The sequence below is a fragment of the Oncorhynchus gorbuscha genome, linkage group LG22 (assembly GCF_021184085.1).
Source record: "Oncorhynchus gorbuscha isolate QuinsamMale2020 ecotype Even-year linkage group LG22, OgorEven_v1.0, whole genome shotgun sequence".
Lineage (NCBI taxonomy): Eukaryota > Metazoa > Chordata > Actinopteri > Salmoniformes > Salmonidae > Oncorhynchus > Oncorhynchus gorbuscha.
This window is the reverse complement of record NC_060194.1, coordinates 36,210,063-36,226,036: the sequence shown is the minus strand read 5'-3', so window position 1 is coordinate 36,226,036 and position 15,974 is coordinate 36,210,063. Positions and strand designations below refer to the sequence as shown.

Genomic DNA, 15,974 nt, shown 5'->3' with positions numbered 1-15,974 from the left:
ATTCAAAAACATGAGGAGCTACTCCAGAACCTTATGGAAGGGCTCCATCACGCTGCCTCCCTGCAGGGAGACACCATTCAAAAACATGAGGAGCTACTCCAGAACCTTATGGAAGGGAAGGGCTCCATCACGCTGCCTCCCTGCAGGGAGACACCATTCAAAAACATGAGGAGCTACTCCAGAACCTTATGGAAGGGCTCCATCACGCTGCCTCCCTGCAGGGAGACACCATTCAAAAACATGAGGAGCTACTCCAGAACCTTATGGAAGGGCTCCATTCGCTGGCGGAACACCATGACCATTGGTTCAAGACGTTACTGCAGCAATTCCGTGGATTATCTCACAGGCAACATACCACAACAGAGATCTCCCTGTCGCTCAGTAACTCCCCTACCAGTGGTGAGTTTGTACAGCCTACCCCGGCTCCCCGAGAACCCCACTTGTCTCCTCCAGAGCGATATTCTGGGGATCCTGGAACCTGCTGGGCTTTTCTTTCTCAGTACTCCATCATTTTTGAGCTACAGCCATATTCGTTCCCTTCTGATTGGTCGAATATAGCGTTTCTGATTATGCTAATGCCTGGAAGGGCACTCTCATGGGCTACGGCAGTTTGGGCGCAACAATCCACCATTTGTCGTAATCTGGAAGATTTCACGGCAGAGGTAAGGAAGTTGTTTGAATGTCCAGGATCTGGGAGAGAGGCGGCCCAAAAACGTATTGGATTATGTCAAGACTCCTGTAGTTTGGCAGACTATGCAGTAGATTTTGGTACGTTGGAAGCCGAGAGTGTCTGGAATCCGGAGTCCCTATTTGATACCTTCCTTCACAGACTGTCGGAGGAGATAAAAGATGAGCTTGCAGCCCGGGAGTTACCTTTTTGTGACGTTACAGCTCGGGAGTTACCTTTTTGTTACGTTACAGCCCGGGAGTTACCTTTTTGTTACGTTACAGCTCGGGAGTTACCTTTTTGTTACGTTACAGCCCGGGAGTTACCTTTTTGTGACGTTACAGCTCGGGAGTTACCTTTTTGTTACGTTACAGCTCGGGAGTTACCTTTTTGTTACGTTACAGCTCGGGAGTTACCTTTTTGTTACGTTACAGCTCGGGAGTTACCTTTTTGTTACGTTACAGCCCGGGAGTTACCTTTTTGTTACGTTTCAGCCTTCATCTAAATTATTATTATTTTTAATTCACTCATCAATCTACACACAATACCCCATAATGAAAAGCAAACATTTTAGCTCATTTATAAAAAATAAAAAAAATGAAATATAAGAACATAAGAATTCAGACCCTTTACTCAATACTTTGTTGAAGCACCTATGGCAGTGAATACAGCCTTGAGTCTTCTTGGGTATGACACTACAAGCTTGGCACTCCTGTATTTGAGAGTTTCTCCCATTCATCTCTGCAGATCTTCTCAAGTTCTGTCTGGTTGGATGGGGAGTGTCACTGCAGAGCTATTTTCAGGTCTCCAGAGATATTTGATTGGGTTCAAGTCCGGAATCTGGCTGGTCCACTCAAGGACATTCAAAGACTTGTCCCAAAGCCACTCCTGCGTTGGTTTGGCTGTGTGCTTAGGGTTGTTATTCTGTTTGCCCCAGTCTGAGGTCCTGAGTGCTGCGGAGCAGGTTTTCATCAAGGATCTCTCTGTACTTTGCTCTGTTCATCTTTCTCTCTTTCCTGACTAGTCTCCCAGTCCCTGCCGCTGAAATACATCCCAACAGAATGATGCTGCCACCACCATGCTTCACCATAGGGATGGTGCCAGGTTTCCTCCAGACGTTACGCTTGGCATTCAGGGTAAAAAGTTCAATCTTGGTTTCATCAGACCAGAGAATCTTGTTTCTCATGGTCTGAGAGTCATTTAGGTGCCTTTTGGCAAACTCCAAGTGGGCTTACATGTGCCTTTTACTGAGGACTGGCTTCCGTCTGGCCACTCTAACATAAAGGCCTGATTGGTGGAGTGTTACAGAGATGGTTGTCCTTCTGGAATGTTCTCCCATCTCTATAGAGGAACTCTGGAGCTCTGTCAGAGTTACAATCTGGTTTTTGGTCACCTCCCTGACCAAGGCCCTTCTCCCCCGATTGCAAAGTTTGACCGGGCAGCCAGCTCTAGGAAGAAACTTGGTGGTTCCAAACATCTTCCATTTAAGAATGATGGAGGCCACTGTGTTCTTGGGGACCTTCAATGCGTCAGAGATGTTTTGATACTGTACCCTTCCCCAAATCTGTGCCTCGACACAATCCTGTCATGGAGCGCTGCGGACAATTCCTTCCACCTAATGGCATGGTTTTTGCTCTTACATTAAATGTCAACTGTGAGAACTTATATAGACAGGTGTGTGCCTTTTCAGATCATGCCTGATCAATTTAATTGACCACAGGTGGACCCAAATGAAATTGTAGAAACATCTCAAGGATGCTCAATGGAAACAGGATGCACCTGAGCTGATTTCCGAGTCTCATAGCAAAGGGTCTGAATTCTTATGTAAGGTATATCCGTTTTTTTTATTTGTATAAATTTGCAAAAATGTCTAAAAACCTGTTTTCGCTTGTTGGAGTATTGTGTGTAGATTGATGAGGGTTTTAGAATAAGGCTGTAGTGTAACAAAATAAAGAAAAGTGGTCTGAATACCTTCTGAATGCACTGTATGCTCATTTATGTTACACATGTAGTATTCAAATGTTTATTACATATATCTCCATTATATGTCTCAATACATGATAACAATATGTTACCGGAGCAGTATTTCAGTAATACTTGTAGTCATGGTAATAAATGGTAATTTAATCTTATTCATAGATTTTTTGTTGTACTGTTTTAAGTCGTTCCCACGTGTCCCTTTATTGCACCCAGGAAGCACATCTGAAAGCAACAAATGGAATTTAATGAATTGAAATTGACCCCAACCTTGTTGATTTTTATAATTATACTGAGAGATTTTGGGAGATTATTTGTTGTTTTTCTATTTACCCAGAGTCAGATGAAATCATGAATACCATTTTTATGACTCTGTGTGCAGTTTGGAGATGATTTAAGTTAGCATGCCATGAGACATAAGTCATATTATTTTTAAAACATCATGACAATACCCGCACACTGTCAAATGCTCATTTGCAATTGATGAACAAAAACCTGCTCACCAGTTATTGCGGCCTTTTTCTCCCCATCTTCTTCACTTTTAGCTTTGCCACCTAGAACTGTTTAAAGGAAATACATTCTATGTGTCATAAATAATTCTCCAAAGTGAAAATGGCTAGATTTAAACATTTGAGTTAGGTCTAAAGATAATGACTCTGGTTTATCTGTACAACGCAACAATAATACATAATACATAAATGTACATACTGTACCACAGCCACTGTTGCATAGAATTGTGTAAAACGGACATTCCCATCCGATAGAGTGTTGGTTTGGGTGAGCATCAAGTAGCCTCTGTTCACAAGAGATCTCTGACATATCGCCTGCAACGAAGATGGAGATCCTCCAAAAATGATCAAATGTGACTGGATCTTCTTCAAACTATTGAGCCTGAGAAAGCTCCTCTCTCACCCCCAAGGCACACAGGCTCTCCTAGCCATGATCTAAAGGCCTATGCCCTTCTAGTAATTCTAATGATATATTCCATATAATCTCTGTGCATACCTCTCTAGTTTCTTTTATGCATCATAACGATGTTGGCCTTCTAGGAAGAGTTGCAAAGAAAAAGCCATATCTCAGACTGGCCAATAAAAAGAAAAGATGAAGATGGGCAAAAGAACACAGACGCTGGAATGAGGAACTCTGCTTAGAAGGCCAGCTTCCCGGAGTCGCCTCTTCATTGTTGACGTTGAGACTGGTGTTTTGCGGGTACTATTTAATGAATCAAACTAGACACTCTAATGTACGTTCTCTTGCTCAGTTGTACACAGCGTTGTATGAGATCTTCAATTTCTTGGCAATTTCTCGCATGGAATAGCCTTCATTTCTCAGAACAAGAATAGTCTGACGAGTTTCAGAAGAAAGTTCTTTGTTTCTGGCCATTTTGAGCCTGTAATTGAACCCACAAATGCTGATGCTCCAGATACTCAACTAGTCTAAAGAAGGCCAGTTTTATTGCTTCTTTAATCAGAACAACAGTTTTCAGCTGTGCTAACATAATTGCAAAAGGGTTTTCTAATTATCAATTAGCCTTTTAAAATGATCAACTTGGATGAGCTAACACAATGTGCCATTGGAACACAGGAGTGATGGTTGCTGATAATTGACCTCTGTGCACCTATGTAGATATTGCATAAAACATCTGCCGTTTCCAGCTACAATAGTCATTTAAAACATTAAGTGACCCCAAACTATTGAACGGTAGTGTATAGCACACTGTGGCTGAGGAAAGGCAATACTCCCAATATAAGTGAACCCCAAATCAATGCAGTTCATATTCATATCATATTTGCGCCTCTTCGATGGTCCAAAGTCCCTGTCTGTTGTCTGTGCTCTCCCGGGTAAGGGGGCAGTAGCTCTTCGGCTGCATCAGGTCCACAACTGTCAGTGTCCATGCTAGCTGGGCTAACAACAAATGTAGAATTACTAAATCTAGCATTGGATGTGCTTGTGGAAGCAGAACAACGTGTGTCGTCGACAGGTGCAGGTGTAGTACTGCTGGTAGTAGCAGTACTACCAGTAGAGCTGGTATGTGTCTCTATGGATGTGGGCCTTACATTTTTTTAACCATTTATCTATTTTTGAGCAAACAGAATGAGCAGAAGCTACGTTTGGCTACCTACGGACCGTTAGTGGAATTCCCGCGAGAGAGTAACATGATTGGATGTTAATTATTTGACTAGGCTACCTGCATTTTTAATTGTGTTGTTATTTCGCTGAACACCAGATGGTTGCATTGGGGGGTGGGGGGCAGTGAAACGAGGCAATGCAGGAAAGAAAAAAAACTCACCCAAATGTATAGCCCTGTTGGAAAATATAAATGGACTGTTTGAAAATGAGAAGAAAAAAATGTTTTACATTTATAAAAAAAAAAATGTGTATCACATTTTTATTTGGTGTTCCCCAGTTTGGGAATACCTGGTCTACCATATCAAAAGCATTGGCCAAGTCAATAAAAATGGCAGCACAACATTGCTTACAATCAACGAAAATGGTGACATCATTTAGGACCTTTAAGGTTGCAGTGACACATCCATAAACTGAGCGGAAACCAGATGGCTTACCAGAGAGAATACTATAGACATTAAGAAAGCCAGTCAGTTGATTGTTGTCTAGGCTGTATTGAAGATGGGCGCGTTCGAGCAGATCATTTTGCCAAGTTGATGACCGTTGTTGGTGTGTTGCATTAAGAGGATAAAACATTTCCGACTTGCATCTAACGTCATGAAGTTGAAGTCGTGTTTCCCTGCTCAGATGTTGCTGACGTCTGCCAGATCTTACAACGCCTGAATAGGTATTTTACTAATCAGCTAACCACATCCGGTTTTATAGCAATCTGGTGCCTGACTATACAGCCGATGATGTGGCATGTAACCATTGGTTGATACAAGCAACCGACTGCAGGCAAAAGTCTTGGATTGACATCAGCAGAGGTGCATCTGCGACAGCCGAAAGTCGGACAATGTTGTTTTCTAACAGCAAGGCTCAGTGCAATATGGCAGTGTTTCCATTGTTTATAAAAGTTTTTCTTTATAATGTCCAAATTAATACGTCTCCAACCCCCATATCCGACACTCACGAACTGAAAATATATGTGTGTCCATTGTACTATGCAACGTCAGGGGAACGCGACCATAGCCTGAATTGTGCTAGGCTCTATAGTCAACCAATCATTAGGGCGTTTTTGTTTGACCTGCGTCAATGTGACCAAAGATATGACTGAAACAGGAGAGATTTGCCAAGATTCATGTCATATTTGACTCTCTATCTTACTAATTGATTGTATAATGAACACACGTATGATTTCAGTTTATGAGTGTGTGATATGGGGGTTGGAGACATTATTGTCACGTTCTGACCTTAGTTCCTTTGTTTTGTCTTTGTTTTAGTATGGTCAGGGCGTGAGTTGGGGTGGGCAGTCTATGTTTGTTTTTCAATGTTGGTTTTGTGTTCGGCCTTGTATGGTTCAGAGGCAGGTGTCGTTAGTTGTCTCTGATTTAGAATCATACTTAGGTAGCCTTTTTCCACCTGGGTTTCATGGGTGTTTATTTCCTGTTTAGTGTTTTGTCATTCACCTTACGGGACTGTTCGTTTGTTCTTAATAGTTTTTGTTCAGTGTTCATTTTGCTTCATTAAATTATGGACACTTACCACGCTGCGTTTTGGTCATCCGATCCTTCTTGCTTCTCCTCCTCAGAAGAGGAGGACGAGATCCCTTACAATTATAAAGAAAATATTTTGGAAACAATGGCAACATTGTCATGTTGATCTGAGCCTTGCTGTTGAAAAACCACATTAGTGTCCGACTTTCGACTGTCGCAGATGCAGTTCCTCCGACTTTACTCTTCAACTTTGTCTACAGTCTATGAATCATGGCTATGAATGTCATCCTATTGATTATGAGTGAAATACTGTGATGCATTTTAGAGAGATAATGTCACCTCTCTGGAGAACTGTGTGGTATGACCCAATCTAGTTAGGAGGGTTGCCAACTGGGGTGTAATCATTAGTCCAAACTGTAGCAAACAGTTGAAAATGGAAAACGTTTTGCAATAAAAACTAGACGTCCTATTGGACAAATTCAGTTTGGTCCCTCTGCATTTTGTTTAGTTTGCTTCTGTTGTGACAGTAAGACTAGAGAGAAACAGTGACAGTAAGCCTAGAGAGAAACAGTGACAGTAAGCCTAGAGAGAAACAGTGACAGTAAGCCTAGAGAGAAACAGTGACAGTAAGCCTAGAGAGAAACAGTGACAGTAAGCCTAGAGAGAAACAGTGACAGTAAGCCTAGAGAGAAACAGTGACAGTAAGACTAGAGAGAAACAGTGACAGTAAGCCTAGAGAGAAACAGTGACAGTAAGCCTAGAGAGAAACAGTGACAGTAAGCCTAGAGAGAAACAGTGACAGTAAGCCTAGAGAGAAACAGAGACAGTAAGCCTTGAGAGAAACAGTGACAGTAAGCTCAGAGAGAAACAGTGACAGTAAGCCCAGAGAGAAACAGTGACAGTAAGCCCAGAGAGAAACAGTGACAGTAAGCCTTGAGAGAAACAGTGACAGTAAGCTCAGAGAGAAACAGTGACAGTAAGCCCAGAGAGAAACAGTGACAGTAAGCCCAGAGAGAAACAGTGACAGTAAGCCTTGAGAGAAACAGTGACAGTAAGCCTAGAGAGAAACAGAGACAGTAAGCCTTGAGAGAAACAGTGACAGTAAGCCTAGAGAGAAACAGTGACAGTAAGCCTAGAGAGAAACAGTGACAGTAAGCCTAGAGAGAAACAGAGACAGTAAGCCTTGAGAGAAACAGTGACAGTAAGCCCAGAGAGAAACAGTGACAGTAAGCCCAGAGAGAAACAGTGACAGTAAGCCCAGAGAGAAACAGTGACAGTAAGCCTTGAGAGAAACAGTGACAGTAAGCCTTGAGAGAAACAGTGACAGTAAGCCTAGAGAGAAACAGAGACAGTAAGCCTTGAGAGAAACAGTGACAGTAAGCCCAGAGAGAAACAGTGACAGTAAGCCCAGAGAGAAACAGTGACAGTAAGCCCAGAGAGAAACAGTGACAGTAAGCCTTGAGAGAAACAGTGACAGTAAGCCTAGAGAGAAACAGTGACAGTAAGCCCAGACAGTGAAGCCTAGAGAGAAACAGTGACAGTAAGCCTAGAGAGAAACAGAGACAGTAAGCCTAGAGAGAAACAGAGACAGTAAGCCTAGAGAGAAACAGAGACAGTAAGCCTAGAGAGAAACAGTGACAGTAAGCCTAGAGAGAAACAGTGACAGTAAGCCCAGAGAGAAACAGTGACAGTAAGCCCAGAGAGAAACAGTGACAGTAAGCCCAGAGAGAAACAGTGACAGTAAGCCCAGAGAGAAACAGTGACAGTAAGACCAGAGAGAAACAGAGACAGTAAGCCTAGAAAGAAACAGAGACAGTAAGCCTAGAAAGAAACAGTGACAGTAAGCCTAGAGAGAAACAGAGAAAGTAAGCCTAGAAAGAAACAGACAGTAAGCCTAGAGAGAAATAGAGACAGTAAGCCCAGAGGGAAACAGAGACAGTAAGCCTAGAAAGAAACAGAGACAGTAAGCCTAGAAAGAAACAGAGACAGTAAGCCTAGAAAGAAACAGAGACAGTAAGCCTAGAAAGAAACAGAGACAGTAAGCCTAGAGAGAAATAGAGACAGTAAGCTCAGAGAGAAACAGAGACAGTAAGCCTAGAAAGAAACAGAGACAGTAAGCCTAGAGAGAAATCGAGACAGTAAGCCCAGAGAGAAACAGAGACAGTAAGCCTAGAAAGAAACAGACAGTAAGCCCAGAGAGAAACAGAGAGCTAGAGACAGATACTGAGCTGTTCCAATGCAGATTCCCATGCAGAGTTAAACCAATGAAACCTCCCTCTCCCCCATTGTAATCTTTCATCCATTCAGGGAGGTATAATTAGAGAAGATCTGCTCTCATCTCTTTCTCCCTGATGGGGCCTTTAATTTCTGCTATTTGACTCATTCAAATGAGAGCTGGTGAAAAGGGAACGACAATTGGACATTTAAATGGATGCTTGAAAGCACTACGAACCAATCCGTTGCATATGAGAAGCGCTGCAAAAATACTTGAAAAGGACACCTTGTGCAGGTTCTGTTTAAACGACTGAGTGGAATGAGTGCCACTTGAATGACTGACCTATTCTTAGAACCAATTTAGATCCTGTGGGATAAGATTGAAAGGTACAGTCAAGGAAAATGGAGCGCACTTAGATTGTTTATGACGCTGGAAACATTAAGGATAGTGCATCTCATAAAGCATCTACTGCTGCTCTAGGATATGAGTATAGGGACCTGATCCCAGATCAGCGCTTCTACTCTGAGACCCTTTATAAATACAGACCCTGGTCATTTGGTAGTGAGTCTTTGTTTGCGCAGCTCGTTGTCACACAACATGTTGAGAACAGGATGTAGTATCACTGAAAGCAAAGAGAAGAGCTAGAGCTTTTTAATAGATAGAAGTCAACGTGTCACACAAACATCAATCATATCCATATGTTCAATCTAACACTGATTCTGATTTTACAGCTCTTAATTAAAACGAAGGAATCTTCCATTGATCATGATAAATGTGTTTAAGAACAAAGAGCATGCAAAATGACATTCTGGTAAAAGTACAGAATAATTACAAAATATACTGTTCACAACTCACACTAGTATCATCCAGCTTCCTCACTACTGATATGGAACCCAGCCACTGCACATGTACTGAATAACACAATATGAATATACCCTCAAGTGAATCAATAAAGACAGTTCAGCAATACAACATAAAGAGGGGAGATGTAGCAAGAAAAACATAGCTTTACTACTGCTGTCAATAGGTAAGATAATGTGATGGTAGAATGAAATGAAACCCACAATGTGGAGAATTCCCCCCCCCCACACACACACACACCTCCTCACTCTGATCTGCTACATGCTGGTCTCCAAGGTGACCAATTTCACTAAAGCGCTCCACCACAGGGTTTGATCTAAGTCAATCTCAGTCAATCCAGACAGAAGAAACAGCCTGGCCGCATTTCATTCCAACAAGTTGTCTGCTCCCCTTTGTTCTTGTTCAATCCCCTTCACAGATCTGACTTGACTGGGTAGTAGGTGAACTGTGGTAGGTGCGGTGTGGTAGGGGTGCTGTGGTAGGTGAGCTATGGTAGGGGTGCTGTGGTGTGGTAGGGGTGCTGTGGTGTGGTAGGGGTGCTGTGGTGTGGTAGGGGTGCTGTGGTAGGTGAGCTATGGTAGGGGTGCTGTGGTGTGGTAGGGGTGCTGTGGTAAGTGAGCTATGGTAGGGGTGCTGTGGTGTGGTAGGGGTGCTGTGGTGTGGTAGGGGTGCTGTGGTGTGGTAGGGGTGCTGTGGTAGGTGAGCTATGGTAGGGGTGCTGTGGTGTGGTAGGGGTGCTGTGGTAGGTGAGCTATGGTAGGTGCTGTGGTGTGGTAGGGGTACTGTGGTAGGTGAGCTATGGTAGGGGTGCTGTGGTGTGGTAGGGGGCTGTGTTAGGTGTGGTAGGTGCTGTGGTGTGGTAAGGATACTGTGGTAGGTGAGCTATGGTAGGGGTGCTGTGGTGTGGTAGGGGGCTGTGTTAGGTGTGGTAGGTGCTGTGGTGTGGTAGGGGTACTGTGGTAGGTGCGGTGTGGTAGGTGTGCTGTGGTGTGGTAGGTATGTTGTGGTAGGGGTGCTGTGGTATGGTGTGGTAGGTGAACTGTGGTAGGTGAACTGTGGTAGGTGAACTGTGGTAAGTGAACTGTGGTATGTGAACTGTGGTAGGTGAACTGTGGTAAGTGAACTGTGGTATGTGAACTGTGATAGGTGAGCTGTGGTAGGTGAGCTGTGGTAGGTGCCCTGTGGTAGGTGAACTGTGGTAAGTGAATTGTGGTAGGTGAACTGTGGTAAGTGAGCTGTGGTAGGTGAACTGTGGTAGGTGAACTGTGGTAGGTGAGCTGTGGTAGGTGAACCGTGGTAAGTGAGCTTTGGTAGTTGAACTGTGGTAGGTGAGCTGTGGTAAATGCGCTGTGGTAGGTTAACTGTGGTAGGTGTGCTGTGGTAGGTTAACTGTGGTAGGTGAGCTGTGGTAGGTAAACTGTGGTAGGTAACCTATAGTAGTTGAACTGTGAAGCAATAGCTCTACCTAGTGCCCACCATAATTGATTCCCTATCAGATCAGGCAAATGGGAGTAAACGAGTGAAGAGTGATAAGGGAGATAACCAGGGGAGGGAGCATCTTTGTGTCCCTAGAAGCCTGGCAGCAGGTCGCTGAGCAGCACCTCCCTCTCCCCCAGCAGCAGGTCTCTCTTCAGACTGGTCCCCTTGTTCACCACCTTCATCTTCATGGCCAGGCTCTTGACCTGGGTGACGGGCACCGCGTCAAAGAAGAAGTCCTCGTTGAACACGGGGTTCCTGCTGTTCTTGATGATGGTGCTCCTCTGCTTCTGCTGCTTGCCCGGGTTCAGGTACAGAGACACGCAGCAGTTGATGCTCTTCACGTCCGTCTGTTTATCATACAGGTCCTCGGCGGCGAGCACTCGGACCCTCAGCCGGGCCGTTTCGGCGTCGTAGTGCATGCTGATTCTCAGCGTGCCGCCCTTGTGGAGGTTGACCGAGTGCTCGCGCTGGAGGTCTGAACTTGCCCCCCCGGAGCCGGTCCCCTTGCGTCCGCGGAAGGCGGGGGAGGGAGGGCAGCGCAGGCGGCGGCGTGTCAGGTTGGGGCTGTTGTCGGCTGAGCTGCACTCGTCTGTGGACAGGGAGCTGTGGCGCGCCAGGGTACGCTTGGCACGAGACACCTGAGGGGGAAATCAAATCAGGGAAGGGATGATAAGACAGAAGGGATCATGAAATTCTGAGCTACACTTTGTAAATAAAGTCATCATCCTTATGGTTATCATCCTTACTGTTTACCTTGGCCTGCGTCTCCTGGGTGATGGATCGGAGGAGGGAGGCAGAGCGGGTGAGGAGAGGGGAGGTAAAGGGGGAGGACTCGGCTGAGGAGCACGTGTCGCTCTCACCCCCGCTGAAATAGCGGTAGGGGTTGGGGTCGGAGGGGGTCAGGTGGTTCCCACCCTGGGTGCGTCTCTGGGAGCCCGGGGAGGTGTGGGGGCTGTTGGGGTTGCTGTGGAACAGGGACTCCTTGCGGCGGGTGTGGGGGCTCTCCACCAGTGTGGAGAAACCGTACGAGGTCTGGGCTTTGGGGACGTAAGGCAGGGACATGGCTGTCTGGGACTGGGGGTCTGCATTGGTGTTAGGGTCTCCCCCCTCCCCTACCTCGCTCCCCGGGTCGTCAGCGCTCTCTATCTGGATGACGTGGCGGTTAGCGGCCCTCAAGAGGCTGCGGGTGTCCCCAGTCAGCCGGGAGAGCAGACGTGGGCTGCGGGGGTTCCGGGTGCAGTTGCCCTGGGTTTGGCTGCAGATGGTGTGCTCCGAGGCGGAGGGGCACAGAGTAGAGCGGGGCTGGGTCTCCGGAGTTAGGCACTCTGCCTCTGAAGGGCAGCAGATGAGTTTGGGGGGGATGAAGAAGTCAGGGATCTTATCAGGGGTGATGATGTTGTTATAGACGGAGACGGGGCCAGTCTGGTTCTGCTGCTTGTCCCCTGCCGATGCAGAGTGACCATTGTGAGGGCCACGGAACTTCTCCAGGAGCCACATGCTTCCCTCCAGGGCCTGAAGCTAGCTGCAGGCACAGGTGGACAGGAAGTGATGATGTCATACAGTCACAGGTAGGTAGGATGTGACATCACCTTGAGTCAACATGTAAATCAAACCGTGGCATACAGACACAGACAGATAGGAGGAGTTTCAATATTGTGAGTTTATGCCATTTCCTTGCTTCAACTCCTAAACTGCACTGATGTCAGTTGAAAGCAATACGGCAAGTCAACTTATTTTGCTGCCACCTGCCACCTGCCTCTCAAAACAGTTTGGATCAAGGAAATCATGCAAGTAGAGGAAACTATGTTAGACTATTGAGATGCACCCAGTGCCTGGTGAAATGTCAGAGACACCACAGGAGAGCTTCCATAGCAACTCCAAACCAAAGCATTTCCCTATTATCAGATAATTTAACATCACCTCTGTTGTGGAATCATTCCAAGAAAAATCTGAGGCTGTAAAGCCAAACTGCAAGTCCAAACGTGTTGCTAAGCACCAGCGTGCTCCAGGCTGTAGCCTATGCCTTTTAAAGCTTATATTGAATCGCCCCCCTGCGGTAGTACCCTCAATTCAATCGAATCTCGATTGCAGTAGGCTATTACGCAGTAACATATGATTATTCCTTTTTCTGTAGTCTAATTAAAATACTTTTGCCTAATAAATCCTGGTGGACTATAGACCGGACTGATTAAATCCAGTCCTTGTGATATAATAGAACAAAGAAAGATTGTTCTCTATCACTGCACCCCATTGATGAAAGTCTCTAAAATCCTTGAACATTAAATAAATCAGTGTAAAAAAAAGTAAATTCCGTTTTAAATGTGTTTGCTTCCACTGAAGGCACCAACTTTGATAAATGTGAAGACTTCCCGTAAGTGTGCGCGACAATGCGCATAACCTATCATATCAAAGAGAGGTAAAGTCAGTCCAGTCAGATTTATGATTCCACCAAACAAAGACATATTTGATATCCAATAAAACAATACGGTTATCTATAATCGAGGAGAGAATGTAATTATAAAGATATGTGGCATTGTGCGCAGCTGACCAACTTTTATGCACTTTAGGCGGGATGGTCCCTGAAATGAGAACAACTTGTAAAATAGACACAGACAAAATCACGAACACTGATTAAAAAACGGTTACTCATGATCTACAAGCAAAGACAACCGGAGGACCTGTCACATCACTGGAACTCATGGATCTCACCGTTGCGCTGAAGTGTTACTCTCGCTCTCCTGCTGAACTCCGGATAAAAACAGAAAATGTTCCAACTTCCCTCACATGCGTCTGTCCGTGTCCCCTCAATACTTTCCGTAATTCACCTCACATGGGTTGCCTAGCTAACCCACTTTACACAGACAGAGTAACCTAACTGTTGGGCACAAAAACACATAGTTGGGGCTCTGATGATTCAGTTTCACCTCTGGGTTATATATGGACCCCGCGCGCCGCGCTCTCCATGGTGACTAGAAGCCAGTGGGAGGTTCCCAAGCTGTCCACCCGCCCTCCTCAAAATAGAATGTAATTTGCTTAAATACGTGTTTTGATGTTAACCGCGGGGCAAATCAGTGTTTCCGTGCTATTTCGTATAGCCAACTCATTGTATTTGCAAACAATAACATTAACGTTAACGACCTCCCTGTCTGTGGACAAGATTAATCCTCCTCTCTCCACTACTCAGACATTCTACCTCCATTCTTGTCTCAACTCCCAGACGTTTTGATTTTGTTCAATTGTTGTATCTTACACTACCTGGCCAGAAGTATTTGAACATCCCTTCAAATTAGTGGATTTCAGCCAGAACTGTTGCTGACAGGTGTATAAAATCGAGCACACAGCCATGCGATCTCCATAGACAAACATTGGCAGACGAATGGCCTTACTGAAGAGCCCAGTGACTTTCAACGTGGCACCATCATATGATGCCACCTTTCAAACAAGTCAGTTCATCAAATTTCTGCCCTGCCAAAGCTGCCCCGGTCAACTGTAAGTGTTGTTATTGGCAAGTGTTAGGTGCTCAGCCACGAAGTGGTAAGCCACACAAGCTCACAGAACAGGACCGCTGAATGCTGAAGTGCGTAGCTCGTAAAAATGGTATGTCCTCAGTTGCAACACTCACTACTAAGTTCCAAACTGCCTCTGGAAGCAACGTCAGCACATTAACTATTCATTGGGGGCTTCATGAAATGGGTTTCCATGGTCGAGCAGCCGCACATAAGCCTAAGATAACCATGTTCAATGCTAAGTGTCGGCTGGAGTGGTGTAAAGCTCGCTGCCATTGGACTCTGGAGCAGTGGAAATGTGTTTTCTGGAGTGATGAATCACGCTTCACCATCTGGCAGTCCAATGGACAAATCTGGGTTTGGCGGATGCCAGGAGAACGCTACCAGCCCTAATCCATAGTGCCAACTCTAAAGTTTGGTGGAGGAGGAATTATGGTCTTGGGTTGTTTTTTATGGTTTAGATCTCTTAGTTCCAGTGAAGGGAAATCTTAACGCTACAGCATACAGTGACATTCTAGACGATTTTGTGCTTCCAACTTTGTGGCAACAGTTTGGGGAAGGCCCTTTCCTGTTTCATCATGACATGTACAGAGCAAGGTCCATACAGAAACAGTTTGTCAAGATCTGTATGGAAGAACTTGACTGGCCTGCACAGAGCCCTGACCTCAACCCCAATCGAACACCTTTAGGATGAATTGGAATGCCGACTGCAAGCCAGACCTATCACCCAACATCAGTGCCCGACCTCACTAATGCTCTTGTAGCTGAATGGAAGCAAGTCTCCTGCGGCAATGTTCCAACATCTAGTGGAAAGCCATCCCAGAATAGTGGTAGTTGCTACAGCAGCAAAGGCGGGACCAAATCCATCATAATGCCCATGATTTTGGAATAAGATGTTCGATGAGCAGGTGTCCACATACTTTTGGTCATGTAGTGTAGCTTGTGTGTGTTATTGTAATTCTTCTACTAGCTTCCACAGTACACGACACAAATACAACATTGCCCATTGAATCAAGCAGGCTGACATGGAATCAGAATTTCAAGCAGGAGACACCTGCGGAATTGACTGGACTTTAAAAACATATTGTGTTGCGTTTTGCAGGTCATATGTGAAGATCCACTTCTGTGGAAGTTGTGTTTCATTTGGCCAGGGCAGATAGACCACATAAATAGAATTACTGCAAAACCTGGAGTTGATAACAGCGCAGTGTAATCCTTCATCTACTCCCAGCCAGCAGGTCTCCTGGAGGTCTCTGTCTGTGATAACTGGATAGATCAGTCCCTTAGTGAAGTTATAGTGACACTCTAACCCCTGCATTGCATTACCCTGTATTGCTGGGCCAATGGGGGAAGGGGAGTAGGAGAGGGTGGCCCTTTAATAGGATCATTTGTTATCTTCAAGAGCTGTAAGAGTTTCCCTGACTGGAGCTCAGCATCCATCGCTGGTTCAATAAGCCAATGGGCAATGAGGGGGCTGTTAGAGAGAAACTGCCTGGCAGTCTGGTCCCTTTGGGCTGTGGGGAAATGATGGCACTCTATTGTTTGCAATGGCATGTACAGGATCAGTGGGAAAGTGTTGATATAGTTCCGCATTAAACTGAAGGCTCTTCTCAATCTACATTGGTGCTAAAATAAAATGATAAAAGACAAAAACAATATTTTTGCAT

The 15,974-nt window shown here is 45.1% G+C and overlaps 1 protein-coding gene across 1 annotated transcript; it reads right to left on the bottom strand.

Annotated features, from left to right (window-relative positions):
* Positions 1-9,968: 9,968 nt before the first annotated feature.
* LOC124009942 (C2 calcium-dependent domain-containing protein 4C-like) lies at positions 9,969-13,720 on the bottom strand. Its single transcript, XM_046322196.1, has 3 exons — positions 13,511-13,720; positions 11,555-12,323; positions 9,969-11,439 (listed from the first exon to the last, which is right to left on the bottom strand). Exons 2-3 carry the CDS (start codon positions 12,296-12,298, stop codon positions 10,891-10,893), a joined length of 1,293 nt encoding a protein of 430 aa, XP_046178152.1. The 5' UTR covers positions 12,299-12,323; positions 13,511-13,720; the 3' UTR covers positions 9,969-10,890.
* Positions 13,721-15,974: the final 2,254 nt, after the last annotated feature.

Excerpts from the sequence above, each read along its gene's own strand:
- LOC124009942 (XM_046322196.1), bottom strand. The coding sequence starts at position 12,298 with ATGTGGCTCCTGGAGAAGTTCCGTGGCCCTCACAATGGTCACTCTGCA. Across the intron at positions 11,440-11,554 it reads CCCAGGAGACGCAGGCCAAG|GTGTCTCGTGCCAAGCGTAC; the intron begins GTAAACAGTAAG and ends TTTCCCCCTCAG.